This window comes from Herpailurus yagouaroundi, unplaced genomic scaffold (assembly GCF_014898765.1).
Source record: "Herpailurus yagouaroundi ecotype Mexico unplaced genomic scaffold, PumYag 161, whole genome shotgun sequence".
Taxonomy (NCBI): Eukaryota; Metazoa; Chordata; class Mammalia; order Carnivora; family Felidae; genus Herpailurus; species Herpailurus yagouaroundi.
In genome coordinates, this window is record NW_024412402.1 from 16,476,294 (window position 1) to 16,502,730 (window position 26,437).

The 26,437-nt window shown below is 48.3% G+C and overlaps 2 protein-coding genes and 1 long non-coding RNA gene across 5 annotated transcripts in view; 2 read left to right on the top strand and 1 right to left on the bottom strand.

The window, feature by feature from the left end:
- The window catches only part of CCDC15 (coiled-coil domain containing 15), a 100,277-nt gene extending 96,237 nt beyond the window's left edge, over positions 1–4,040 (top strand). For both annotated transcript variants that reach the window (XR_005792975.1, XM_040483427.1), the window contains one exon: positions 1,739–4,040. The gene's annotated coding sequence lies outside the window, so the exon portion shown is untranslated. The remainder of the gene's footprint in view (positions 1–1,738) is intronic.
- Positions 4,041–8,738: 4,698 nt separating this feature from the next.
- Positions 8,739–26,437, top strand: part of SLC37A2 (solute carrier family 37 member 2) — a 28,041-nt gene continuing 10,342 nt past the window's right edge. The window contains exons 1-6 of one of the 2 annotated variants that reach the window (XM_040483429.1): positions 8,739–9,218; positions 22,202–22,283; positions 22,738–22,831; positions 22,963–23,041; positions 24,941–25,076; positions 25,497–25,573. In XM_040483429.1, the coding sequence (XP_040339363.1) occupies positions 9,160–9,218; positions 22,202–22,283; positions 22,738–22,831; positions 22,963–23,041; positions 24,941–25,076; positions 25,497–25,573 (527 nt within the window). In that variant the 5' untranslated portion in view covers positions 8,739–9,159. The remainder of the gene's footprint in view (positions 9,219–22,201; positions 22,284–22,737; positions 22,832–22,962; positions 23,042–24,940; positions 25,077–25,496; positions 25,574–26,437) is intronic. The other variant, XM_040483431.1, reaches the window with a different exon arrangement.
- LOC121035591 (uncharacterized) lies at positions 22,228–24,925 on the bottom strand. Its single transcript, XR_005792978.1, has 3 exons — positions 24,438–24,925; positions 23,223–23,384; positions 22,228–22,294 (listed from the first exon to the last, which is right to left on the bottom strand). It is a non-coding gene; the product is annotated as an uncharacterized LOC121035591 (long non-coding RNA).

The window sequence follows — 26,437 nt, forward strand, 5'->3', positions numbered from 1 at the left end:
ATTCTTTTTGATTGCTGAGTAATACTCCATTGTATATATCAACCACATCTTCTTTATCCATTCATCCATCGATGGACATTTGGGCTCTTTCCATACTTTGGCTGTTGTTGATAGTGCTGCTATAAACACGGGGGTGCATGTGTCCCTTCGAAACAGCACACCTGTATCCCGTGGATAAATGCCTAGTAGTGCAATTGCTGGGTCGTAGGTTACCTGAACTGTTTAGTTCATCTGTTTTCAACCTGACTGGATTTTTTTAATTTGAGGTGTGTGTGTGTGTCTTCATTTGGTGCAATAAATAGACAGGGACTTGATAAGACTTGAAGGACTTGATAAGGCAACACACAAAGACTTGAAAGAAACCGATGAATTTTCTGTTTTTTGTGTTTTATTTGTTTTTTTATTCTCGAGAGGCCTGGGAATGTTCCCCTCTCTCTGACTGAAACTCTGTCATTATAAACTTGGAAGAACCTGTCCCAAGTTCATTGGTAGGAAGGGGTAAACCAGGTTTAGAAACAGCGATCAGTAAATAGAAATTATTAGAGCCCATTTTGACATACGGTGAATATCTAGATGACATTGATTCTAAGATGGGAAGACTTGGGACAGAGAATAAGAGCCTCTCAGAAGGTAGGTCTAGGATTAGGACTCTTTGTCCCAGGAATTTCAGTCTTGGACTTGATTCCTGCATCTTGCAGCCAGTCCTTCATGTATTTTACAAGGCATGCCACTATTATACTAGGAGCCAAGGATCTGAGGGCCGTACTCAAGGGTTTTGTGGAGAAATTCTAGGGTGAAAAGATTGCTGGGCCAAAGGAGATATAAGAGAGTTTTTCCAGACCTTGGTTGCCATAGACATCTAGGGGTGGCAGGAATATCTTCAGATTTTATTGGGTGGCACTGGTTTGTTTATTCAGACCTTTTAAAAACTTGCTAGTAAAACTCTTCCCTTGAAGACCTTCCACTCCTTGCCTGTGAAAAGTATGGTTCTTTGAAGTCACATGCTTCTGATTTCGAAACCAAATTTCCAATTTTTATTTGTCCAACCTGTTCTCCCTGTTTCATTCCTCTTGCCTCACAGCATTAAAATGTGTTCCCACTTGTAGACCCAAGAGAACAGCAGTGTAAGGTGGGGAGGCAGTTCCACACTTATCCCAGGTGCTAAGAGGGAGTTTGATTTTACATATGGAGAAGTCCTCAGGGAGAGATGCTGTCTCATCTTTCCACCACCATCACTGTGTAAATCAGGCATGCCAGTTCTCCATAAGCTTAAATTTCCTCGTCTGAGGAGATTATCTCCTAGCCATCCAGTGGTGCAGAGGAAGGTGTCAGATAAGAACTAGGAACTGGGGTCGTACCTGGATGGCTCAGTCGGTTTAAGTGTCCAACTTTGGCTGAGGTCATGATCTCACGGTTGGTGAGTTCGAGCCCAGTGTCGGACTCTGTGTGGACAGCTTGGAGCCTGGAGCCTGCTTCCGATTCTGTGTCTCCCTCTCTCTCTGCCACTCCCCCATTCACACACTCTCTCTCTCAAAAATAAGTAAACGTTAAAAATATTAAAAAAAAAAAAAAAAAAGAACTAAGAACTTGGAATCTAAGGAACAGTACTGAAATCTTGCTTGATGTTAACTTGAATCATATGGACAGCTCATCCTGCTACTTATAGCATATTCTCAAAAGAGGAAATTTATATTTAAAAGGTAAATTTCTTATTTTTTTTTCCATCTCTTGTTTCTAGAATTAGCAAGCTGAGAACTACTGGAAGGAACTTAAAAGTTGATGAACAGCTGCCTCCCCCTCCGACCCCCCAACACTTGTCTGGTTACAAAACTTTTAAAAAATAATTACAGATATACAGGAAGTTGTAAAAGTAGTTCAGATAGGTTCTATGTAGGCTTCACCTGGTTTCCCCCAATGGTTATATTTTATGTAACTATAGTATAATATCAAAACCAGAAAGTTGACATTGGTACAATATGTATGTATAGTTTTATGTGTGCCATTTCCACCTGTGTAGATTTGTGTCAATACCACCACAGTCAAGATGCAAAATTATTCCATCACCACAAAGATCTCCTCTTACTACCCCTGTAGTCACACTCGCACACCCCTCCCGTTTACCACCATCTCTAACCCCCGGCTACCACTAATCCATTTCCATCTCCATAATTTTGTCATTTCGAGAACATTAGATAAGTGGAATCATATAGCAAGTGGTCATTTGAGATTAATTTTTTTTCTTTCAGCTTAATGACACCAAGATCCATCCAAGTTGCTGTGTGTACCAATAGCTTGTTCCCTTTATTGTTGAATTGTGTCCCGTGGTATGGGGACCACAGTTTGTTTAACCCCTCATTCATTGAGGGACATTTTGGTTGTTTCTAGTATTTTGCCATTACAGATAAGGCTGCTGTGACATTTGTGTACAGGTTTGTGTGGACAGAAGATTTCACTTATCTGAGATAAATGCCCAGAGTATCACTAATGGACTGTATGGTAAGTGAATGTTTAGTTTTTTAAGAAAGGGATAGCATGCAGTTGGGTTCTGGTTTTAATACTTTTTGTCAGGTGGGTGGTTGAAACCCAGCTTTCTTCTTGGCCTCCATTGATACCCTTTGGTGGGGGTTGGGGAAGGACACCTCATTACTGCTTGGTTAGTGGGAGTTCTGGCTCTCTGCTGACATCACCCTGCCTGGGATCGGGAGGGTGCCTCCTTACTGATCCCCACATGTCCTCCACTAACACCATGGTGTTAGGGGCTAGGTGCTCATTACCACTGGAAGCTGGTGAAAGTTCTGGCCTCCCATTCGTAGTTTCCTTACACCACCCTGACTGTGGGGCTGGGGGGATACCTCGTTACAGCCAGGCCCAAATGGATGTTGAGGCTCCCTGCTTTGCCTTTGCTGGTAGGAGTGGGAAGGGGCTGCGATGTTTTCTGTGGTGTTTGGTGGGAGTAGGGTGGCTATTGCTAGACTACCCCCATCTGGATCCTTTAACTAGATATAGCTGGCTTTTCTTTTTTTCTTTTTCTTTGTGCTGTTGGCTCTTCCAGATGGCTGGCTTCTCCAACATCCAGTTCAGATAGATGAAGCAAAAAGCAAACACAGACAAATCACTGCTGTGTCTCTCCTCAGATCTTTTCCTAGCTCATCCAGAGTCATGTATATGTTGCTATATATATATATAATGCCCAGGGTTTTCAGCATTTAGTGAGAGTAGGGAGAATTGAGTCTATTCCATCTTGATCCAGAACGAGAAATCTCACAAAGAGCTTTCAAGTGGCCATTTCTCCTCTAAGGACATAAATCCGATCATGTCTCAACCCTCCTTAAAAACCTCCTCATCATATCCTGTCCAAAGGCTAAAATCCCAAGCCCTTAACATGGACTTTCAAGGCTCGTCAGTATCTTACAACCAGGTATAACAGTCCTAACTTCTGCAGCTCCACACTTTGGACATGCCACCCTCCAGCTACATGGATTTCACATGCACCACTTAAATATATCTATCTTGCTTTTTTGTGCTTCCTTGTTGAGCACACACTAGTGCCTGTGCACTCTGCTGCTCCTGTCTCCTCTTGTCTACTTGGCAGTCACCTAGCTGTACTTCAGTTCTGCTTCTTGTATTACCTGCTGTGAAGCCTTTCAAGACTTTCCCAGTTATCTGACCCTTTCTCAGTGCCACCATAGCAGAATGAACATAATCCTACAAGCTATTTCTTATTTGAACTGATTTGTTCTACTGGAGCTCTTTGAGGTGGAATTGTGTCTCTATCCATCTCTGTCCCATTCAACTGTAAATCCTTTGAGGGTAGGGGCAGTACCTGTCCTATTTATCAATGTATCTCTAGCAGAGTGCTGTGCCTGGCACATAGTCAACACTTAACAAGTGTTTATTAAATGAATAGATGAGTGACTTGTTACTTCCAGATACCAGAGCAGCCAAAAATTGTCCTCAGCTTGCATGACTAGGCTGCCTGAGGCCACCTCACTTTTGTCATTACCATATATATTTTTTTATTTCTGCACACATACCCCCCCCCCCAAATGACTTTGGGAGACTAATGATTTAACTGCTTCTTCAATCTGCTCCTCCCTTTCCTGCTTTTAGGTCACGCTCATATATATTTGCTGCCATCACTGGTTGACCATTTGAGAGCAGGGCCGCCTCCTTGTTCAGCTGACAGTAGTCTCCTTTAAAGACCATTCTTCTGGCCAGTATGAACCATCCATCAGTCCTGCCTTGAAGAGACTGAAGCCCTTACTTTTGATCATTTATATCAAGGCTAGAACTTTCTTGGCCAAACCCTTCCAGAACATTGTCTTTTCAATGAAACAAAATCTTTTGGGGTACATGGTCACTTTGCTTGTCTCTATCTTTTGACTGTGTTGGCTGAAAGAATTTATTTATTTATTTATTTATTTGTTTGTTTAATTTATTTTGAGAGATAGAGCAGAGGAGGGGCAGAGAGAGAGAGACGGAGAGAGAGAATCCCAGGCAGTCTCCGTGCTGTCAGCATGGAGCCCAATATGGGGCTCGAACTCATGACATCACGACCTGAGCCCAAACCAAGAGTCAGACACTTAACTGACTGAGCCCCCCAGGCCCCCCAGTGTTTATTTATTTTTGAGAGAGAGAGAGAGAGAGAGAGAGAGAGAGAGAGACAAAGCATGAGTCGGGGAGGGGCAGAGAGAGAGGAAGACACAGAATCTGAAGCAGGGTCCAGGCTCTGAGCTGTCGGCACAGAGCCTGACACGGGGCTCAAACTCATCAACCAGGAGATCATGACCTGAGCTGAAGTCGGACGCTTAACCGACTGAGCCACCCAGGCGCCCCAGCTAGAAGATATTTAATTGCAGTTCTTTTTAGTGAAATGTCAGCATCTGACATATTTGAAATAATAATAGCTTCTTTCATTTTTTTATGACACTTTACTCAACCCATACATCCATCCTTGTCAACCTCAAATTATTCAACATATGTTATCATGATGCTTACAATAACTTCACTGAGTAAAGTCATATATACACAGATACCCATATACATACACATGCACACACAAACACATATACACACATAGGATATTAAGGATTTACAAGTCAAACGTGTTTGCTATACTCATTGGTGGTTTTTAAGGACTCCAATCTTGACCCCTATGTTTTGTTCTCATTTGTAGTGACCATTGGTGTCTGTCCATTGTAGGCAATATCTCATGCACATATAATAATCAGTGCTCCACTTACCAAACCTACTTAATCTGGCCAGGCACTTTTTATATGCAGAATTTTTAAAGTTTATTTATTTTGGGAGAGAGAAACAGAGCACACAAGCAGGGGAGGGGCTGAGAAAGAGAGAGAGAGAGTATCTCAAGCAGGTTCCACACTGTCAGCGCAGAGCCCAATGTGGGGCTCAAACTCACAAACTGTGAGATCATGACCTTAATGGAAATCAAAAGTCAGATGCTCAACTGACTGAGCCACCCAGGTTCTCTTATATGCACAATTTTTAATTCTTACAGCCACCCTTCAGAGTAGATATTATGACCCACATTTCACAGCTGAAAGAACTGAGGTTCAGAGAAGTAGTAATATCTTAGGATTGACTCTGTCTCAAAGCCTATGTTGTTTTCACTACAATACTCAGCATCTTAATAAAAAGGCCTAATATGAACTTGAATCTTTATTTTTTTTTTTAATGTTTATTTCTGAGAGAGAGAGAGATAGAGAGACAGCGTGGGGGTGGTGGGCAGAGAGAGAGGGAGACAGAGAATCCCAAGCAGGCTCTGCAGCTAGCTGTCAGTGCAGAGCCCGATGTGGGGCTTGAACTCACCAACTGAGATCATGACCGAGCCAAAACCAAGAGTCTGACGCTTACCTGACTGAGTCACCCAGGCACCCTGAAATTGATTCTTTAAAAGGTTGGATAATCTCTATGTCCCCTAATATCCCAACTCCTACCCCATTAATCAAGGGTCTGGGTCTTGATTCTATCAAGAAATTTCACAATAATTATCATAAAAAATGATGCCACTTTCTGTTTAGTAAGACAAAAGTGGGGAGGAGGGCAGTGAGAATAACACTTGTATGTGTGTGGTTGGATTTTGGAGTTCTGTTGCCTAATGGCTTATTCTCATGGCACTTCACATAGGCTTCCTCCAGCCTTTGGGTCTCCGGGTCCCTTAGAAAAAAACAGGGAGGATGCTGTTGCCATATCTAAAACGGCCAGTACAGCTTACTGGCTACCCAGAAAGTCCTGTGGGTGATCAGTGACACTCGCTAGCAGTAAGAACTGGCATTTGATGAACAAAAAGGCCATCTCCTGTCCTATAAGCGCATGATACTAAACCACAGCAAGCATTTTTTTTTAATGTTTATTTATCCTTGAGAGATAGAGAGAGACAAAGCGCTAGCAGGGGAGGGGCATAGAGAGAGGGAAACACAGAATCCAAAGCAGGCTCCAGGCTTCGAGCTGTCAGCACAGAGCCCGACGTGGGGTCCAAATCCACGAACTGCGAGATCACAACCCCAGCTGAAGCCGGACGCCCAAGCAACCGAGCCACCCAGGTGCCCCTAAACCACAGTAAGCATTTTTGACAAATGATGGAGGACTATCCACAATAAGAACTAGATATCCTTTCCTTTAGTTTCAGATTCAGTAACTCATCCATTCCCTTCTTATTGCCATCAGATACTGCTGTCCGCACCCTGCAGGGTTTGAGGAGTGTGTAAGGGTGCCAGAGAACAGGAAGGTGAGTCAAGAGTGGAGAGCTTGTGTAGGTGAGTGAAAGGATTATCTGAGCCATAACATCCTCTTTGTCAGTCCCCCAAGCTGCAGGAAACAAGGAGATTGTCCTGCTCACCCACAGGAGCAAGTAAGGGACATTGGTAAGAGTCTATTATTACCAAAGACATTACCAAGCTGCCATCCTGGCCCCTGAACAGGAGTATGTGGCTGGAACTCACAGGGAAGGAACTGGAACAAGGCAAAGACTATCTCAGGACTGGCCCTGCTCCCAGCTACTTGTTGGCACTCCGGGCACATTAGCCATACCACGACGAGGGCATATTAGTAATGTCTCTCTGAGAGCTCCAGCCCCAGGCAAGCATGGTCCGCTAAGAGGCACAAACACCATGTCTCCTGAGAGGCATGTGAAACGAGCAGTGATGAGAGTTATTACTTGTCTTCTTACTGTCTGAAATCAAAAGAGATGTTCCACACCACTGAAGACTGGGTGGCACCTCTGGAGCCATGGAGATGGTCCCCTCCATTCCTCAAGTGATGTCCATGTTCTTCTCCCGTATAGCATCGAGTAACTCAGCGGCTTCCTTGGCTCATTTGTATTTCAACTCTATCCTTCTCTTTAGTCCCTTAGGAACAAGTAGCTGTCTTCCTGGGGATATCAGCTCAGTATTCTAGTTTGTTTTCTACCCAACCTGCTTTCATTCAGGCCTAATGTCTACTGGGTGCTGCTGACCCCAGAACTGGTCTGTCATACATTCTGAAACATCAGGTGTCTCCTGGGATTATCCCAGGTAAACCAGAATGGATCCCAGATGGATAATGCCCATCTCACTGACTTGTGAGAATGAAATGAATGGACATCTAGGCATAGTGAGTGGTATAATCGGGGGTTAAGTTAGCTGCTGTTTGCTATGCTCTCCCGTTGGTGTTTCACCTCTCTGTACCGCACCTAATCTAGCATTGGCTCCTTCCGCCTCCTTTCCTCTTTTCTCTCCACCCCTTTACCTCCTGTCCTCTCCTTGTTGTCTTCATTTCTGCCACCAGACCTCAGCCTCTGACTGCCTGGCATCAACAGGGTTTCACAACTCTGCTTAACCTCTTTTTGCTTGATTCTAGGGCTGGGAACAGCCAGGCCCTTCATTCTGGGTCCTGACCTGTTTGGTGGAATTGTTGCCTTCTTTTGCTGACCTTGCGCGTAGGGTCTGGCCACCCCTAGGACTTGGGGGCAGTGCGGTGTTGGGGCTGAAGCCAATTTGCACAGACCCATTTCTATTTTATGCTCTATTAACAACTTTATTTTCCAAGTAAATGCTTCCTCTCTCCCCCCCCCTCCCCGTACAATTCACCTGTGGGCTTGTATCCAAAGATCTCACAATATCTTCTTTAAAAAAATTTTTTAATGTTTTTTTAAATTTATTTTTGAGAGAGAGGGTGACAGTTGGGGAGCGTGAGGGGCAGAGAGAGAGGGACACACAGAATCCAAAGCAGGCTCAAGGCTCTGACCTGTCAGCACAGACCCACATGTGGGGCTCAAACCCACCAACCTCGAGATCATGGCCTGAGCCCAAGTCGGACCCTTAACCTACTGAGCCACCCAGGTGCCCCACAATGTCTTCTCTTTAGAGATGGAAACACCCTGGAAATCTTTAGGCTACCTGCAGAGCACTTTTAAGGCACAGAATTCTGTGCTCCTTCATTGCTGCCTGGCTGCTCGCCTCCAGAAGGGAGAGAAGGAATGGCTGCAAGATTGTCCCTGCAAGAGTGCGTGGAAGGCCAGTCCTTCTGGGGAAGGGGAATGCTAGAATCCTGCCTGGCTCAATACACAGCCTGGAACCTGAGTGGGACAGGAAGCCCCTGCCAGGCCTGGGAGATATTTGGGCCAACATCATAGCTCCCTGAAAACCTCCTTTGCTCTGAGGGTGCGCCCCAACTCAGGTCAGTGTAATGCTGGGGACCACTGGGTGTCAGGTTTCCCAGCGTGCCTCAGTTTCCCGGTGTGTGTCGGGAGCCGCTCCTCGGGAGAGAAGGGCGCTTCAGGAACAGGCTGCGGGCGGACGGAAGGTCGCGTACAGCTGGCTAGTCTGGGCTCGCTGCTTTCGGTGCCCAGGAGGGAAGTGAGCAGAAAGTAAAAGGCCGACGGAGGAGCCCCTAGAATCTCTGAGGGCGGTCGGTCGCTAGCCTGGAGACTGAGCGGGAGAAAATACAGGTGCCGGAGGAGGTTGGCCGGGCGGTTTGCGCGCCGCCCGACCCCGAGGGCCTTCAGGTGCAAGGGGGCGGGGGCTGCAGGCGTCCGGCCGCGGAGCCGGGGCGGGCCGAGCCGCGGGGCATTTAAACCCGGCAGTCTGCCAGCGAAGGACACGCGCCCCGCGCCGTCCCCATCTTCGGCCACCCTCTCCGCTTCGGACACCGGCCGGCGCGATGCGGTCTGCCTTGGCCCCGGGTGTCTGGTTCCTCCGCGCCTTCTCCAGGGACAGCTGGTGAGCAGGGCCGGGGCAGGGGGAGCAGCTGCCTGCGTCCGGGGAGCTCCGGAGCCAGCCTCACACCTGGCCTGGGCTGGCTTGCCGGGGAACGGAGGCCAGGGGGAGCTGGAGTTTTGAGTGGCCCTTTTGTTGTCTCCTACTCCTTGAATAACACAAAAGCCAGAACTCAGTGGTCCTGGGACCTCACCTGGGGGGAGGGGAGGGGGTCCAGGCCCCAAGAGACATACCAGGGGAGGGCATACCTCTCTGATCTCAGCCGCCCCGTAGCACCCCAACAATGAGTGCGGGGGCTTCCGCAGTAGCTTTCCTCCTGACCAAATAGGGGGAGGCTGTGGAGGCCACAACATGTTGGGGTGTGTGGTGGGTGGAGGGCCTTCAGCCCCCTCTTCATCAGAGGCCACCACTGGAACGATTTGGGAGGTCTGCACCGTGTTTATTTTTAACATTGGGTTAGTTGCCATCATTTACAACTTGTAAAATTTGACATACCCAGATTCCTGGCTCCTCTGGAAAAACAGACGTCAGGCCTAAATTCTCAGATTATATTACTGGGAGTTGAGGAGTACTTTTCCAGAGCATGGGTGCTCTTAAGATGTCCGACTTATTCCAATTTTAGATGGAAAACCCTATATACCCAGCCCCCTCAGTCCTGGGCAAATTGGGATGGTTGATCACCCACAGTGCTTTGCAGTCGGTGGCCGCCCTCACTGGTGACAGCCCTCACCACTTCCAGCCTTTTTTGCTCATTTCCGTTATGTATTTGATCTTTCTTGAGTTTAGGACTGTGAAGAGATATTTTCAGAAAAAGATGAAAACATGACTCTGATAGGATATAAAAATGAACATGTGGTAAAGATTTTATTTTACTCATAATGAGGGCGCCAGAAGATGTTATGATCAGTTAAGAAAAAGTTCAGGAAGAGGGGAATAGGGAGTTAGTGTTTAACGGGCATGGAGTTTCGTCTTGGGAAGATGAGAAGTTCCGGGGATGGATGCTGGCGATGGTTGCACAACAATGTGAATGTACTTACTGCCACTGAACTGTTCACTTAAAAATAGTAAATTTCATGTGTTGTGCATTTTACCACAATTTGAAAAAAATCCAGGGGCACCAGCGTGGCTCAGTCGGTTAAGCGTCTGACTCTTGATTTCGGCTCAGGTCGTGATCTCACAGTGCAGTCTGTGAGTTTGAGCCCTGCATCGGGCTCTGAGATGACAGTGCAGAGCCCACTTGGGATTCTCTCTCCCTCTCTCTCTGCCCCTCCCGTGTGAGCGCTCTCTCTCTCTCTCTCAAAATAAAATAACCTTTAAAAAGAAGTATCCAAAGAGCATGCCCATTTATAAGTCAGGAATATTGAGGCAAAACTGGTTTTTCCACAGGTTGGGAGGGAGAAAAGGCTATTAATCTGAGACTGTCGTTTCATACACATAGTTTGTATGACTTATCAGTTACCTACCACTTCAAAGAATTATAGCCCAAAGTCAGTGAAAGGCTAGATAGAATTCAATAATTGGAGGGGTGTCCTCTAGATAATACACAGTTTTCCAGTGAAACATTTTTTTTCTACAGTCTCCCCTGCTTTGATCAAAAATAGTCTCAAAGATTATTCTTTAAAAAAAAATTTTTTTTTATTCTTTATTTATTTTTGAGAGAGAGAGAGAGACAGAGTGCGAGCAGAGGAGGAACAGAGAGAGAGGGAGACGCAAAATCTGAAGCAGGCTCCAGGCTCTGAGCTGACAGCACAAAGCCCGACACAGGGCTCGAACTCATGGACTGTGAGATCATGACCCAAGCTTAAGTTGCATGTTTAACCGACTGAGCCACCCAGGCGCCCCTCAAAGATTGTTCTTAATCACAAAATGAGTTTGATCTCATTAAATTTGATCTGATTATGTATATAGGTGCAATAATAGTGTTAATCTGTAATATAGACCTTGTTAAGTTTGCTTTGCTAGAAGTTTTCGTAAGGAATCTTAGATTGGCCTTTTAAAAGCCCCTAGCTAGCTAGCTAGCTAGCTAGCTAGCTAGCTAGCTATCTCTGTATTATTTACTGTTTTGAGATTGGAAGTCAAGCCAAGACACTGGTCTTTACACTAGGTTTTGCCTGCTGTACCTATAAATTTGGGCAAATTCCTCTTTACTCGAAGCCCCAAAGATATTCTAAGACCCCTGGGCCTGCCAGGGAATAACGTTCCTTATTTGCCTGTAAGAGAACACAGTAAGCCAGGTTTCTTGGGAGGGTTTTATTAGTATTGGCTCCATGCAGGCAGCCTTCGTTCCTTAAATGGGGCTGGTTATGTCTGATTAAGCGATCATCATTGTCAAATATGACAGCCCAGGCAAAGCCTTGGTTATATAACCAATTTTTCTAATTACATCCTGGTTTAAAAAAAAACAACAACAAAAAAAAAAAAAAACAGGGGAACCTGGGTGGCTTAGTAGGTTAAGCATCCAACTCTTTAAATTTTTTTTTCTTTTTAATGTTTATTTATTTCTGAGACAGAGAGAGACAGAGCATGAGTGGGGGAGGGTCAGAGAGAGAGGGAGACACAGAATCCGAAGCAGGCTCCAGGCTCTGAGCTGTCAGCACAGAGCCCAACGCAGGGCTCGAACCCACAAACCGTGAGATCATGGCCTGAGCCAAAGTCGGTCGCTCAACTGACTGAGCCACCCAGGTGCCCCAAAGCATCCAACTCTTGATTTCCGCTCAGGTCATGATCTCACGCTTTGTGGGCTCCAGCTCCACATTAGGCTCTGTGCTGACACTGTGGAGCCTGTTTGGGATTCTCTCTCTCTCCCTCTGTCTCTGCCCCTCCCCTGCTCATGCTCTCTATCTCAAAATAAATAAATAAGCTTAAAAAATTAAGTGAAAATGAAAAAATTTAAAAAGGATGGATTCTTACTGAACTTTTGCTAATAACCATATTGCTACGAAAAGCAGGAAGACTCAACAAAAGTTTCTGAATTTAGGGGGCATGGTGGTCAGGTAAGGAGAAGAAGATATTTGCAAGTATTTCATTTCAGTTTACAAAAAACAGAATGTACTAAAGTGTTTTGGGTTATAGACAGCTGAAGAAGAAATAGAAAGGGCTTCCTTACATATCATCAAACACTCTAACCTTAATAATATTCCAGACATAAATGACTGCCATCCCTCATCAGTTCATTTAGGTCTATATCATTAATTCTCATTCCACTGAATCTTGGGTTAGCAATCTCATAAACCTATCTGCTTCTTCACTCGAGTTCTGGAAATCCTGACTCCCTCCACTGGTATGTTCTTAAAGATGTGTGAGCTGTGCCATGGGAAGCCTATACACAAGAATAAGTGCCTGGTGCAGTGTCTTTCTGAGACAGTTAGTTCTTCATTGGTAGAGATAAAACCTTTGGCCCATAGCTGACTGAAGAGCCTTTAGGAAGCAGCAGCTGCAACAGCAGAGTAAAATAAAAATTTGTCTGTAGGTGACAGAGACGTTAAAAGGTATGAATTAACTTACTACGATAATTTTCAAAAGTGAACAACCTGATGAGAATTCATGACAAGAATAATGTGGCTACCCAGGAAATTTGGTTCCTGAGATATGCAAAACAAAATAAGGCCAATTAAAAATCTAGACAATGTCTTAAAACGTAGTAAGGTAAATTCAAAGATGGTGAACATGACACCTGATTTATAAAAATGAACGAACACAATTTTTATAGAGGAAAAGAATCTTGAGATCTTTAAAAATCCTGAGACAGAATTTATATAATATACCAAGGATGTGCCAAGAATATCAACTAAAGAGATTCAGTAAGTCTGGAGTAAGTCCTGTGCATCTGCATTTTGTTTATTTAAGTAATCTCGACACCCAACGTGGGGCTCGAACTCATGGCCCTGAGATCAGGAGTCGCACGCTCTTCCACCTGAGCCAGCCAGGTGCCCCTTCACATCTGAATTTTAATAAAACTCCATAGGAAAGTCTGATGTGCATCCTGAGTTGAAAACCACTGACTTAGCAGATGTTAAGTTCAAATTAAAGTAGGATTGCAGCCCAGGTAACATTTTAAATCATAACTGAAACCATGACTGGTAACACTGTGTTGTTATCATCAGGCAAAGCACCACTGGGGGTGCTGATACATGGTGGCAGATCATGGGCCCAGAGGGCACTGAGAGATCTGTAGAAACTTCTCATACTGCATGCAATTTGTGAAATATTTATGTAAATAATAACCTTTTACCTCGAGAAATTTAACCTAGAGAAGGCTGAGTCTCTTCTGATTTCACAGTTATTTTCATGCAGTTGGTCAGTAGCAACATATCAAATAAACCTAATTATTTGTAGCACCTCTCTTTTTAAAAAGTGAAAAAAAAAACCCACAAATCTTTGTGATTTTCTAGGGGCCCTCTTGGACATCTCATAGATAGTTTTAGGTATAAAAGATATCCAGGAAATTTTATTTTGCACGTAGGACTTGATTTGGGGAAGGCAAAAATCAAAAGTTGTTAGGACATTTGAATGCTTATCATGAGTGCCTAAGAAATAGTTCTTGTCTACCCACTTGAAAGTGACAATAATACATGAAAAAATAAACATAGAAAGTAACATTGTAAGGAAACTTAAGTCATTTCCTAAGCGGGAAATCTTTGTTTTAAAAAGTGTGGAAAATTATTCTGTGAAGACACACAAATTCTGCCATGTAGGCAGATTACACAGGAGGTAAGAGCATAACATTTTACAGCCTTTCTTTAAGAGCAGACCAATAACCAATGGTCAAAAAAATTTTGTCATTTTAACAGAACAAAAACCAAATTCTACTTTTGCACTGACATATTTGATATTAAAGGAACTAGAGCCTCTTTTTGAAAATAGTATGAATAAAATAAAAACTGTGCCAGATTTTAACAAAATTTTACCATAATTACTTGTGTTCAGACTCATCATTTGCACATACTATAATCTAAGGCAAGTCAAATTCTCTTTTCACAAACCTACACATTTATCTAGTCAGGTTTTATCCCTCATTGTCCTTTTTCTTATTCCGGAATGACCCGTCATTTTACATTTGTATAAATTACTTTCCTTTTTTTCTTCTTAATAAACAAAAATGCATCTCATCACTGTATACACCAAGTCGTACCTATCTGCCACTGTTGTTCCTAACAGAGTTTCATTCATACACATTACTTATGTCCTTTAACCAAATAACTTACATTTTAGAGAAAAGGGGGTTGGGAGGGTAGATAACGGTAAACAGCCTGTCCCACACCAATATTTAAAACATTTTTTTTAACGTTTATTTATTTGTGAGAGAGAGACAGAACGTGAGTGGGCGAGGGGCAGAGAGAGGGAGACACAGAATCTGAAGCAGACTCTAGGCACAGAGCCTGATGCAGGCCTTGAACACATGAACCGTGAGATCATGACCTGAGCTGAAGTTGGATGCTTAACCGACTGAGCCACCCAGATGCCCCCACACCAGCATTTTAGAAGAGCTCACGAATACACATAACACAGCTTTCTACAACCACACGTGTCCTTTACACACTTTTGAAAGTGTGACTCCAGCAATGTCCTGTGTTCTCCAACATCTCCCAGATTTAAGATGGAGCTGGATTGAAATTGTATGCCCTGTGCAGTTAACTTCTCTAAGCCTTGGTTTCCCCATCAGTAAAAAACAGGTGGGTTCTTTTTTTCTTTAAATGTTTTTTGTATTTTTGAGAGGATGTGCCGAGGTGGGGGTGCAGAGAGAGAGAGGGAGACAGAGAACCCCAAGCAGGCTCCGTGCTGTCAGTGCCGAGCCTGACGTGGGGCTCAAACTTAGGCACTGTGGGGTCACAGCCTGAGCCGGATGCTTTAGCCAGATGCTTTAGCCAACTGAGCCATCCAGGCGCCCCCCAGCCAGGTGGGTTCCTGAGGATAATCATGATGTGTGAAAATCCTTGACTTCCAGTGGCACTCAGGAAGTGTTCTTTCACTTCTTTCCCGATGAGTGTAGGTTTGGACTCCTATCAAACACTAAACGTTAACGTACTTCCTGCTGGAGGCACATTATTATTTTGAACTGTGAGGCCCGCAGTGATGAAAACACGGTCCTACCTTCCTGGATGGAACTGAGGCTCAAACCGGAGAGAGGATGTGTGCAGTTTTTGGACTTACTACTTCATGGGTCCCGAAGGAGGGCATTTCAATTAAGCAGAAGTGAAGAAAGCTGACCTAGGCAGACCTCCCTAGACTAGGACACCAGAGGGTGGACTGGCTCTGAGCTTTGGATACCTTGTCTGTGAAGTGAGGACACTGGTAATACCTGCCTCACAAGACTGTCGTGAGGAGCAAATGAGGTACAGTGTGTAAAGTACTCAGACCAGTTCCAGGCTCCTGTTAAGCATTGACTGCACATTAATTATTGACTGTTATTCTGCTCACTGTTTCTACTACTTTGTGCCAGACATTGTTTGTTTGTAGTTCACTGCCAGGCGATTATTCGTTTCGCCACCTAACGTATGGGTATAAGGAGGCACAGAGAAGTAACGTGGCGTGTCCAATACCGCGTAGCTAGGGATGTGACTGGGCTGGAGTTTGCATCCAGGTCTGTCAGACTCTCAGGCCCCGGGTCTTTCTGCTGCCCTCTGGGTGAGAGCGAGGGAGGGGAAAGATCACAGGGCCCTTTGGCCTCACACAAATCACTTTAACCCTTTAAAGGCTCCAGGTCCTGGCGCACCTGGGTGGCTCAGTCGGTTAAGCGTCCGACTTCGGCTCAGGTCATGATCTCGCAGTTCGCGGGTTCGAGCCCCGCATCGGGCTCTGTGCTGACAGCTCAGAGCTTGGAGCCTGGAGCCTGTTTGGGGTTCTGTGTCTCCCTCTCTCTGCCCCTCCCCGCTTACTCTTTGTCTCACTCTGTTTCCCAAAAATAAATAAATGTAAAAAGGCTCCAGGTCCTTGTCCACAAAATGGAAATGACGATGTACCTATACCACGGGGTTTGGGTGAGATTACATGAGAAGGTATTTAAAGCCCTTAGCCCGGTGCCAGGCATACAGTTAGCCCTTGGTCATTGCTAAGTGCTTGGGCAGTTCTGTGGAGGGAGGGATGGATGGATCCAGCCTCACCAGGAGGGAAAAGTAGCATTGGACTTGTTGGGTCTGGAGGCCGTGGAGCCAGCAAAGGCACAGAAGTGAAGACAGTCTGTCTAGTCAGGACTAACAACGTGTAACTGCAGCTGGCAGGGGCGTAGGGTGCGGAAGGAGCAGTCCCTGGAGACGAGGCTGAGAGAGACAGGCAGCCGGAAGCGTGCAAGCAAAAGTCAGAGACTGAGAGGTCTCTGCCCAGGAAGCCAATACTACTGCCCTTCCCACTCTGTGTCAGGATGGGGTGGATAACTTGTTCATGGCTGAAAGAGTCACCCCAGCCCAGGACCGGGCTGGTGCCCTGCCAGAATTCTGCTTTGCATCTGCATGGGCATGTCTGGGGGCAGCCGGCAACGTGGGCACCTTGCCAGAGATGACTGTGGCTGGTGCTTACGGGGCTGGGCCCATTTCCTGGGGCCCTGTGAGGGGGAACCGCTCGAGACAAGGAGAAGAAAAGTCTGTGGGAGGAGGCCCGGCTGGATGAGCAGGAACAGGGAGGAGGAAGGCTTCAGGAAGGCCGGAGCTGTGAACTCCCACGTCACTGTTTTCCCCACACCCTAACCTTCCCGTGGGAGCTGGAGGCCGAGGCTGCCTGGTGGCTGCAAACTGAGTGGCTCTCGTTCCGGAGTTTGCTGAGGGCTCACACTGCCAGATCCTAGAGCCCACCCTTAGTAGACACATAAGACATTCAAATGCATCCCAAGAACCCGCTGTACGCCAGATGCTTCCACATCCATTACATCTCATTTAATCCTATAACAATCTTGTGTGCAGGAGCTTATTATCTTATTTAAAGAAGATCAAACTGAGGCTTAGAGAGTTAAACAACTTGCCCAAGGCCACAGCAAGCAGCAGGGCTCAGCCTCTTTGGGTCTAAGTCTGACGTTCTTTTCCCTATTCCGTCGTGGCCTCAGATCAGGGGCCCCAGGTGCTGCGAAGCAGCTGTCTTGTCTGATTTTCCTGGTAACTGCAAAGAAGTGCTTGGGAAGGGCAGCAGAAAGGCTCCTTAAAATGAGCTGTGGTGCCAAGGCGCTGCTCTGGAAAGGAATGGGAGATCCAGGAGGAGAAACCGGAGGGAAAATTATTATTCCCGCCCCATCCCCTTGGGCCCCTCAGGGTCAGAGCTGGTTGAGAGCACATGACCCTGTGGTGGTCGCCCTCCCTCCCCACCACCACTCGTGATTGCTGCCTTCTACTTCCTCTTCCTCCCTGCTGTTTCCTCTTTCCCTTCTTACTGAGCAGATTGGTACCTCCCTGGCTTTGGGCGGGGCTGTCTGACCTAGAGCCCGGGAACTGGTCTGGAATGGTCTGTCAAGGCCTTATTTCTTCTTCAAACTGTACCAACCGAATGCTGAGATCAGAGTGGAGCTGTCCCCAAGTAATAACAGAATTGAGGACGGACACCAGGGGTAGAGTCCCCGAAGCCCACCACTCCCCCATCTGGCTGTGCCTGAGTTGGTCCTTGGGTCGTGGTGGGGGAGGGGCAGTACTGCTGTTCTCCTTTTGGCCTCCGGCTCATGCCCCCTACCCTGGATCCTTCATGCTCAGGAGAGTGGTGGATGAGGGTGAGGCGTGGGGCTAGGCCCGTAGAGAATCTTGAGAGGAAGATCGCTGGGCAGGACCTCAACTCCTCCACCATCAGCACATTTCCATCTGTGCTGTCTGCATAGCGTTGACCACCTCTTCCAAACCCTTCCAACCCTCACACTCTTCCACGTTTTCCACTTGCCCAAATAAAACATCATGCTGTAGCTGTAGCTTAAAGCCTTGTCTTTTCATTCTGTTTGAGCACTCGGGGGTTCCCTTACAGAGCTTCCTTCTCAAAGCTTTCTTCTTTCCTTAAAGTGATCATTATCTTATCTATTCATTTATCCTATAAACTCCTGTGGCTTCTTGTGGCTACCTGCCAATGGCTGGAAAGGATCTTGGGACCAAGCCCTGAGTCAAATTGATCTCTCCGAGCAAGCTCCTGAGACCCAGCTGGGGGAAGGGGAACAAGTAGAGGATTCCTTGGGTTGACTTTCTGCCCCCAAGAGGGGTTTGTGCCCTCAGTCCTGACGGGCCCTCCCAGATGTGGCCTGTTCCTGTCCCATCCTGTGTGCTGGGAGGCCTGGCTCAGGGCTCTGCCCCATGCTGTCTGTTCCAGGCTGGCCTCCCCCTACCAGGGTGTCTCCCAGTGGCAGTGGGGAATTTGGCAGGGGGTGGGTGGTGGCACTCTCGCCATCAGCCTGTTCTTACTGTTCCCAGCCTCTATCCTTTGCAGATTTGCTGAGTCCCAGAACAGGGCACTTCCAAGGACAGGCCACCGAGTCCCTTTCCTCAGGGCAAGTGCCAAGCTTACCTGCAGCCACAGCCAGCCCAGCCTGTCACATGGCTACCTGAGCAGACCCTTACTAGCAACCGCTGGCTGAGGCAGGGGGAGGTAGGGAGTGGTTGATGAGGGACTGGCCTTACAGGGGGGTAGCGATGTGGTCGCAAAGCAAGGAGTCAGGATGCAGGTATGCGGGTGGGGGTGGGGTGTTGACTGGGTAGCTACTGGGGAAAGGGGGCTCCTTTCCACCGTCTCCCAAGGCCAATATCCCACTGCTGTGCTGTTTCTTGGAGTTTTTTGTTGTTGTGCTGGTGGTGATAATAGGTCCTTTGAGGTTTTTGTTTGTTTTTAACCCCTTGCTGCTTTGGGACACATTGTTCCTTGTCCTTACCTCAGAAGAAGTCCTAGTGCAAAGTCTTGATGAGGTCGGTATTTGGACTGTCAGCTAGCAGTTAAGAGATAGCTCGTTAGCCTCTCCACCTAGCCCAGTCACTGAGTGTCCAGTGTTGGGAGGTGGGACTCTGCAAAGTGCCACTTTTTGCTAACAAGGATTTAGAGGATGGTGGGACAGCCGGCCTCACCTGGAACAGTATGGGGGCCTCACCGTGCACGTTCCTTCGTACCTAGCATGTTTGCCCAGCCTGGCCTGCCACCCGGGCTGCCATCCGTCCCCTCACAGCAACCCCCACCTCCCCAGGCCAGCTGTGTATATTTCCCCGCTCCCTTCCTGGGGCCTCTTGATTCTGAAGAAACGGTTCAAGAGAAGAGAAGTGAAACTTCTTCTTCACGCCCAAGTGACCATCGCTATCTTTCCTATGAGAGACTATGAGTTTGGCAGCCTTTGCCTCAGCCTAGCTCAGCCCTTCACCTGATTGATGACCCTAGTCCCCTTTGAACCGTGGCACCTTGGCCTTTTCCTCAGAATAGCTGCTAAAGCAGAATGGAATGGAAGGAAGACTGTGGAGTGAAGATGGATTGGGTGAACAGGTGCTCTGCCCGGGTAGCCATGGGATTCTGAGCTCATCCCACTGCCTCTTTGGAGTCCAGGAAGGAAGTTCCAAAGGGTATCCATGCCGGGCCTGGCATCACAACACGTTTGACCCTCCTGTCCCCCCTACCCCCAGAATCATGCCCTTCTGCTCTCTTGGGTATCAGGTTTTCTACTGGAGGTTGGGGTCAGAGCTGGGAGAAGGGGCAGGCCAGGCTGCTGGAGGGGGGCAGGCTGGAATCTCACAGATGAGGATACCAGTGTGGGCCCCTGCGGATCCTCTGGATCCGCTCCCAAGGGAGCACATGAGCAGGCCACTGAAGGCCAGAGTCTCTGCTCCATCACGTCACAAGCTTGGAGTTGAAGCAGAGTGATGGTGGGCAGTGCATGTGAGAAGAGCAGTGTGGCTGGAAACCATGCTAGACCTTTAGGCCCCTCGTTGGCTCTCACCAGCTCCTGAGAGGGCTTCCCAGGCAACACCAGGCTCTCTAGCTGGCAAAGGCCTTCCTCACTGCTGGGCCTATCATGAGAGAACAGAGTCGGGAGCCTCAGTGGGGCTACAAGGATCTCTCAGACCCAGAGGAAATCTGATTTGTCTCCATGGTCAGTGGCTGTATCCATGTAGCAGCCAGGATAGGCTCAGCTGAGCCCTGCAGACGGGGGTAGGGATCTTAAAGATGGTACAACAGGGACCTAGGGGCTAGGGTGAGAGTAATGTTGTGTTCACCTGTCTTTGAGATAGATGTGGTCGGTGCTATCATCCATGTGCAGCTGATGAGGAAACCAGAGGGAGAAAAGATTTAGGAACTTGCATTTGGTTACACAATACATTAGAAGCATCACTCAAAGCTTTTAGCTTTTTTCCTGAACCAAGTAGCTTCCCAGCCAGGGCACTAGACCGGTTATCTGCAGGGTATAGTTTTCTTTCATCCATTACTTTGAAGAAGGGCCACCTTCTCAGAGAATTTCCCCCAGATTTTACAAGTCCCTGAACTTGGAATTATTAACAAGTCCCTCATAGGAATTATGAAGCATATGCCGATTGGTGGGACCTGGAAGGCCACTAAGCCTTCCGATGTCAGTCACTGTAACAGTCACTTGGAGTAACCCCACATTCCCTGAGGTTCAAGTCCCTGAAGGACCTCTGTGGCTACCTTGGAAACTGGTAGCCAGAGGGACCTGTTTGTAGAGAAGCATAAAATCCAGGCTAAATAGTTGGAACTTCACTCTTAGCAGAATGGAGAGCCACTGAAAAAAATGTGTAGCCAGGTGACGGAGGGTGTGTAACTACATTCTCTTCAGAAGATACACTGTGAGGTAGTGGAGAGAACGGAGTCAGAGAACCCAGGTAGGCAGCTCAAGTCCAGGGTGAGGTAAGAAGGGTCCTGGAAGCCCAACCTAAATTCAGGCTCTTCTGAAATTCCCTTGTGTTTCACAAGCGGTAGCCTTCATGACATGTCTGGGGGAAGTGAGTTTGGGGTTTGGAGGCAGATCTCGAAAGACGTCAGAGTAAGCCTCCGGTGTCCTGCCCTTCAGATTCATGGAACCGAGGGATGGAAAGGGCTTCAGGGCCCCTCCCACCCTTCCCCACCCTCCTCCATGAGATCGTGAATAAACCAAGGCTCTGGCTCTTTCCTAATGTCTAGCCTTTTCTCCTGGGTTGGGGGTCCGTTTTGAGGTCTATTTTCCAAGTACTTCCTGCCTCCTGGTGGCTGACTCAGCTCAGCTGATGCTCTGCTAGGGGCGCAGACGCTGACTCAGGAGGACGTGGAGGCCCTTTTCCCAGGCTCCCAGGAGAAGGGCAGTGGCCGGGCGTGTGGTGGAAACTTCAGTGGTGCCTGGATGAACCGTTCTTTCCATTCCAGACCGGTCCTTGGGATGAGAAGTGGGGGTAGGAGAGGGTACATGTGATGTGTGAGCCACAGATGGAAAGAATGATCCTTCTGTCCAGTGGGATAGACCAGATCTGGCCTGGGAAGAGGATGTGGATTGTGTCACCAGATTTCCCACTTTTGGCTACTGCCCTAACTGGACTGCAGCAGGTGCTGTCTCTGCTGTGTTCAAGGCTTGAGAGGAGTTGAGCTCATTTTAGAGACAGACCTTCTCCAGTGTCAGCCTCCCACCTGCTCCCACCATTTCTGGTATTCTTCTTAAAAACAATTCTACTTCGCTGCCACCATGTCTCATACAGGCAGACACAGAGGCGTCCTGACCTTGGCGAGGTTAAAGGATAATAGAGGTGTGGGGGGGTGACAAGAGTCGGGGGTGGGGGGAGGGGCAGGCGTAACTTGTGTTGTCTAGGGTGCTGGTACTGAGCCAGCTCTGCTGAAGGGCCGCAGGAGGTGGGACCAGAGAGATAGGGCTCCCTGAGTGCCCTGGACCCCGGGCATCTGTTCCTACCCTCCCCTTGGCCTCTGTCCAAGGAACTGTCTGGAGGGGAGACTGAAGGTAGAGAGTTGGTGGTGCTGAGGCCCTGGGGTTGCCAGAGCAAGTCCCGTGGGGATACCGTGTCTGAGCTTCTGGCTGAGGCCAACTTCCTGCTGACCCAGATGCCTGCCTTTTCCTGCAGGTTCCGAGGCTTCATCCTGCTACTCACCTTCTTCATTTATACCTGTTATCACATGTCCAGGAAGCCCATCAGTGTTGTCAAGGTGAGGCTGGCCTGGTGGTAAGGTAGAATGCAGGAGATGCTGGGCCTCAGCTGAAATAAACTCTGGTAGAATGGTCTGGAACTGGGCCCATAACCATCCTTATTCCCTCAACCATAGTCAGGAGACGACCCCTTCCCATGGCCAAGCCCCATTCTCAGTAGTTGTTCTTCCTATGGAACTTTCCCTGTGTGTTCCTTTTGACAGCAGTGTTGCTGGCTGTGGGTGGAATGAGAGGGCAGGGACCCTGGGCTCTATGGGCTCTGGTCATAGACTCCTCTTCCCCTTCACTGAGGGCCTGATGTGGCCACTTGCCCTATAACCAGTCACAGTAGGCAGGATGTCATGTCAGCCGAAGGAGCATGGAGCCCAGTGGGGAGGCAGTGGTGCTGGTGTGGTTGGGGAGGCAGATTGCTTGCTGATGACCCCTGACCCACACGTCCTATTGCCTTTTCAGAGCCGTCTGCACCAGAACTGCTCGGAGCTGATCAAGCCCATTAATGACAGCGACAGTCTCAACGACACTACGTGGTGCGACTGGGCTCCCTTTGGTACGAACAGGGCAAGTTGCTCTTCCCCACTCCCCAGCTCCCCTCCCCAGGAAGAGTTTGTCCAGTGCCGGTAAGGACTTCTTGCAGGGGCAGCCAGGCACCAGCTTTCTGTCTCTGCCATCTGTTTTCAGACAAGAACAACTACAAGGAGTTACTGGGGGCCGTGGACAATGCCTTCCTTGTGGCCTATGCCATCGGCATGTTTATCAGGTAAGAGACTGGCAGAGCCTGTGACTGTCCCCGAGTCAGGGGGGATCAGAGCTGCTGCCTCCCCTTGACGAACCTGCGGGCAGCAGGGTTGAAGAGAAAAAGCCAATGCCCCGCCCCAGGTGGAAATGAGACCAAGACTTGGGCACATACCACCAACCCCTGGCCATCCTCATTTCCTTACCATGGTCACCCAGCCTCCTCCGTCACCTGGCAGACAGACTCTTCTTTTCCTGGAAAGTCTTCCCTGGATGCTCCTTCTGAGGTTATTCTCTCAGATGACAGTGGTGGCGGTGTGGCTGGACAAATACGGCTTGTCCTGAACTGGGATCCTTCAAAGGTAGCCCTGCACACAGAAATGGCAAGGAATACCACTCTCCTGTCCTGGGCCTAAATTAGCCCAACGAGCATGGCTTTTACATAGCAATCCTGGTGTTTGTTGCCAGGGACCAAAGATGAAAAGGTAGGGTTCTGCTTTCCAAAGGCTCACAGCCTAATGGAGGTGCCCAACTCATCAGCAGCTGGTTACAAACCAGTATGGTGGCTCTCTGAGGGAGGTGGCTACAGGCCGCTCTGGGGCTCAGGGGTAGTCACCTCATGCCAGCTGGGATTAGAGAAGAGGGGTTAGGGAAGACTTCTGGAAGGAGATGATACTGAGGAAGAGCAGTGGAGAAGTAGCTGGGCAGAAGGACTAGCATGGGCAAAGAAAGGCAGGTGGGAAACAGCACGATCTGACTGGGGGTGTACTCCTAACAGCTTTAATAACAGAGTAAAATTTGAAGTAGTGGCAGGAGATGGGGCTGAAGAGCCAGGCTATTGTGTGCCAGATGAGGGCACAGGAGAGCCATTGAAGGTGGTCCCCAGGGGTGTCATGTTCGGATATAGCCAGATATTTCAGACAGATCATTCTGGGCATGATGGAAGATAGTACAGATGGAGGACGAGACTGAAGGCCTGCTCACTCACACTTAGGAACAGATTTGACAATGGCCCAGATGAGCTTTGAGAAGTTGAGTTAGAACAGCAATAATAGAGCTGAAGAGAGCTGATGTCCTGGAGAACTGTTTAAGAGGTAGGGTCTTGGAGGCTGAATTGCGAGGCATGGGAGGGGAGGCAGGAAGCAGGAAGCTCCATGGTCTCTGGCTGGAGGGGCTCAAGATACTCACTCAGAAGAGGGGCTCACCCAAAGCATAAGAGACTGTTGAGAACTGAGAGCAAACTGAGGGTTGATGGGGGGTGGGAGGGAGGAGAGGGTGGGTGATGGGTATTGAGGAGGGCACCATTTGGGATGAGCACTGGGTGTTGTATGGAAACCAATTTGACAATAAATTTCATATATAAAAAAAAAAAAAAAAAAGAAAGCAAAGAAGAGGGGCTCACTCAGAAGATACTCACTCACCACACTCACTCAGAAGAGGGCTCAGGCCAAGGGACTGAGTGGGGAAGGAGGAGGGAGAGTTCAGGGTGTTGAGTTGCAGATGTTTCGGGGGTACCCAAGTTAAGATGTCCAGAAGGCACCTGGGTGTGATCCTGCAGGGTGAGAGATCAGGATGGAAAATATGTGGTTGGAGCTATTTTATATCTAGGTGGTAGTTACAACCACAAAACTGATGCAGGAAACTGTGCCCCAGGGAAAGTAAATGTCCAGTGGTGAGCCGAGGGGAGCGAGGGGAGGAGGCCACGGAGACACTTTAAGGAGCATGTTCAGCAGTGGCAGCTAAGGCAGGGAAGTCCAGTGAGTGGAGGCCGGAGAGCATCCCTGGCGTGTGGCAGGCAACACAGAGGTCATTGGTGGTCACCTGGGCCAGAGCTGTGTCAGTGGTGTGGCGGGGGAGGAAGTATGTGGCAGAGGTGAGGAGTGCAGATGGTGACTAACCACAAATCCTACTCTCTCTTCTCCAGCGGGATTTTTGGGGAGCGGCTCCCCCTCCGTTATTACCTTTCAGCTGGAATGCTGCTCAGTGGCCTCTTCACCTCGCTCTTTGGCCTAGGATATTTCTGGAACATCCACATGCTCTGGTACTTTGTGCTCATCCAGGTACGAGCCTCTGTCTTGCATTCAGACCTCTGCTCCATCATGGGAAGGATTGCGGAGGCTGCTAGTCCTTCCCAGACACCCCCAGGTGGTGGCAGATTTGGGCTGGGGATAACTTCTTCACAGCCCAGTGCTCCTCTGTTGAGCCTTGGGGTCCTACTTCCCACTTCTCAGGATCACACAGATCCTCCCTAAGTCTGCACTGAGCACTACCCTGAGGTCCCTGAGATGCCTGAGGGGCTCGGTCCCTGCAGGGAAGGATCTTGGGCCAGAGGAGAAACCAACCTGTGGCATTAGGGTGTGTGTGAGGGAAGAGGGCACTTGCAGGGTGGGCCGTGGAGGCCCCTCGGCCTGGGAGGGGTCAGAGCTGGGAGTTTGCTGCCCGGCCCAGGCCTGTCCCACTAACTTCTGGTCTCCCTGCAGATCTGTAATGGGCTTGTCCAGACCACAGGCTGGCCCTCTGTGGTGACCTGCGTTGGCAACTGGTTCGGGAAGGGGAAGTGAGTGTGGCGAGGGAGGAGGAGAGGGGGGTTACCCTGGGAGGGCTGCGGGGAGTGAGGAGGTCACTCACGGTCCAGGTATAATTTCAGGGAGAAGGGTTAGAACCTGTGTCTGTCTCGCTGACTTTCACGTTTAGTCACATTTGGTGACTAAAAAGCAGTGCCGATTTGCTCCTTGATAAGGTTTTAATCCATAAAAACAGGCGACCTTAGTTATGCTTTCGCCTCATAACAGACAAATTCTCATCTTGCATGAAGATAAAAATGGAGACTGTTAAAACTTTATTATTGTTGTTATTATTATTATTATTTTGTACTTGAACTGGCTTTCGTGCAAAAAAAAAAAAAAAAAAAATGTTGCTTTAGAGCAGAGATTGTCCAGCTCAGCCCTACCGACATTCGGGCCTGGATCATTCTTTGCTGTGGGGCCACCTGACACACTGTAGGGGGTTTAGCAGCACCTACCCACTAGATGCCAGTAGCACACCTGGGGCTGGGCCAGTGCAAAATCTCCAGACTTTGCCAATGTCCCCTGGAAGCAGAGTGGCCCTGGTGGAGGACCAGCAGCCATAGTGGGGTTGGGGGTGGGGGGGCTTGATGTCCTCAGGACAGGGAGAGCTCCATCTGGAAGCCCCCGCGTGTGCTGCCTCTGGTTGCTGGCAGAGGGGAGCAGGACCCCAGGCCTTGTTGTCACTTGCTTGATGCTAGGCAAGCCTTCCGCCTCCTCCCTGACTGGTTGTCTTTGGGCTTGGAGGCTGGAGGCAGCCAGCGTTTTGCACTTGGCCAGGGCAGTTGTGATGAATCCTGTGCTTCTCTTTTTCTTTCTTTCTTTCTTTCTTTCTTTCTTTCTTTCTTTCTTTCTTT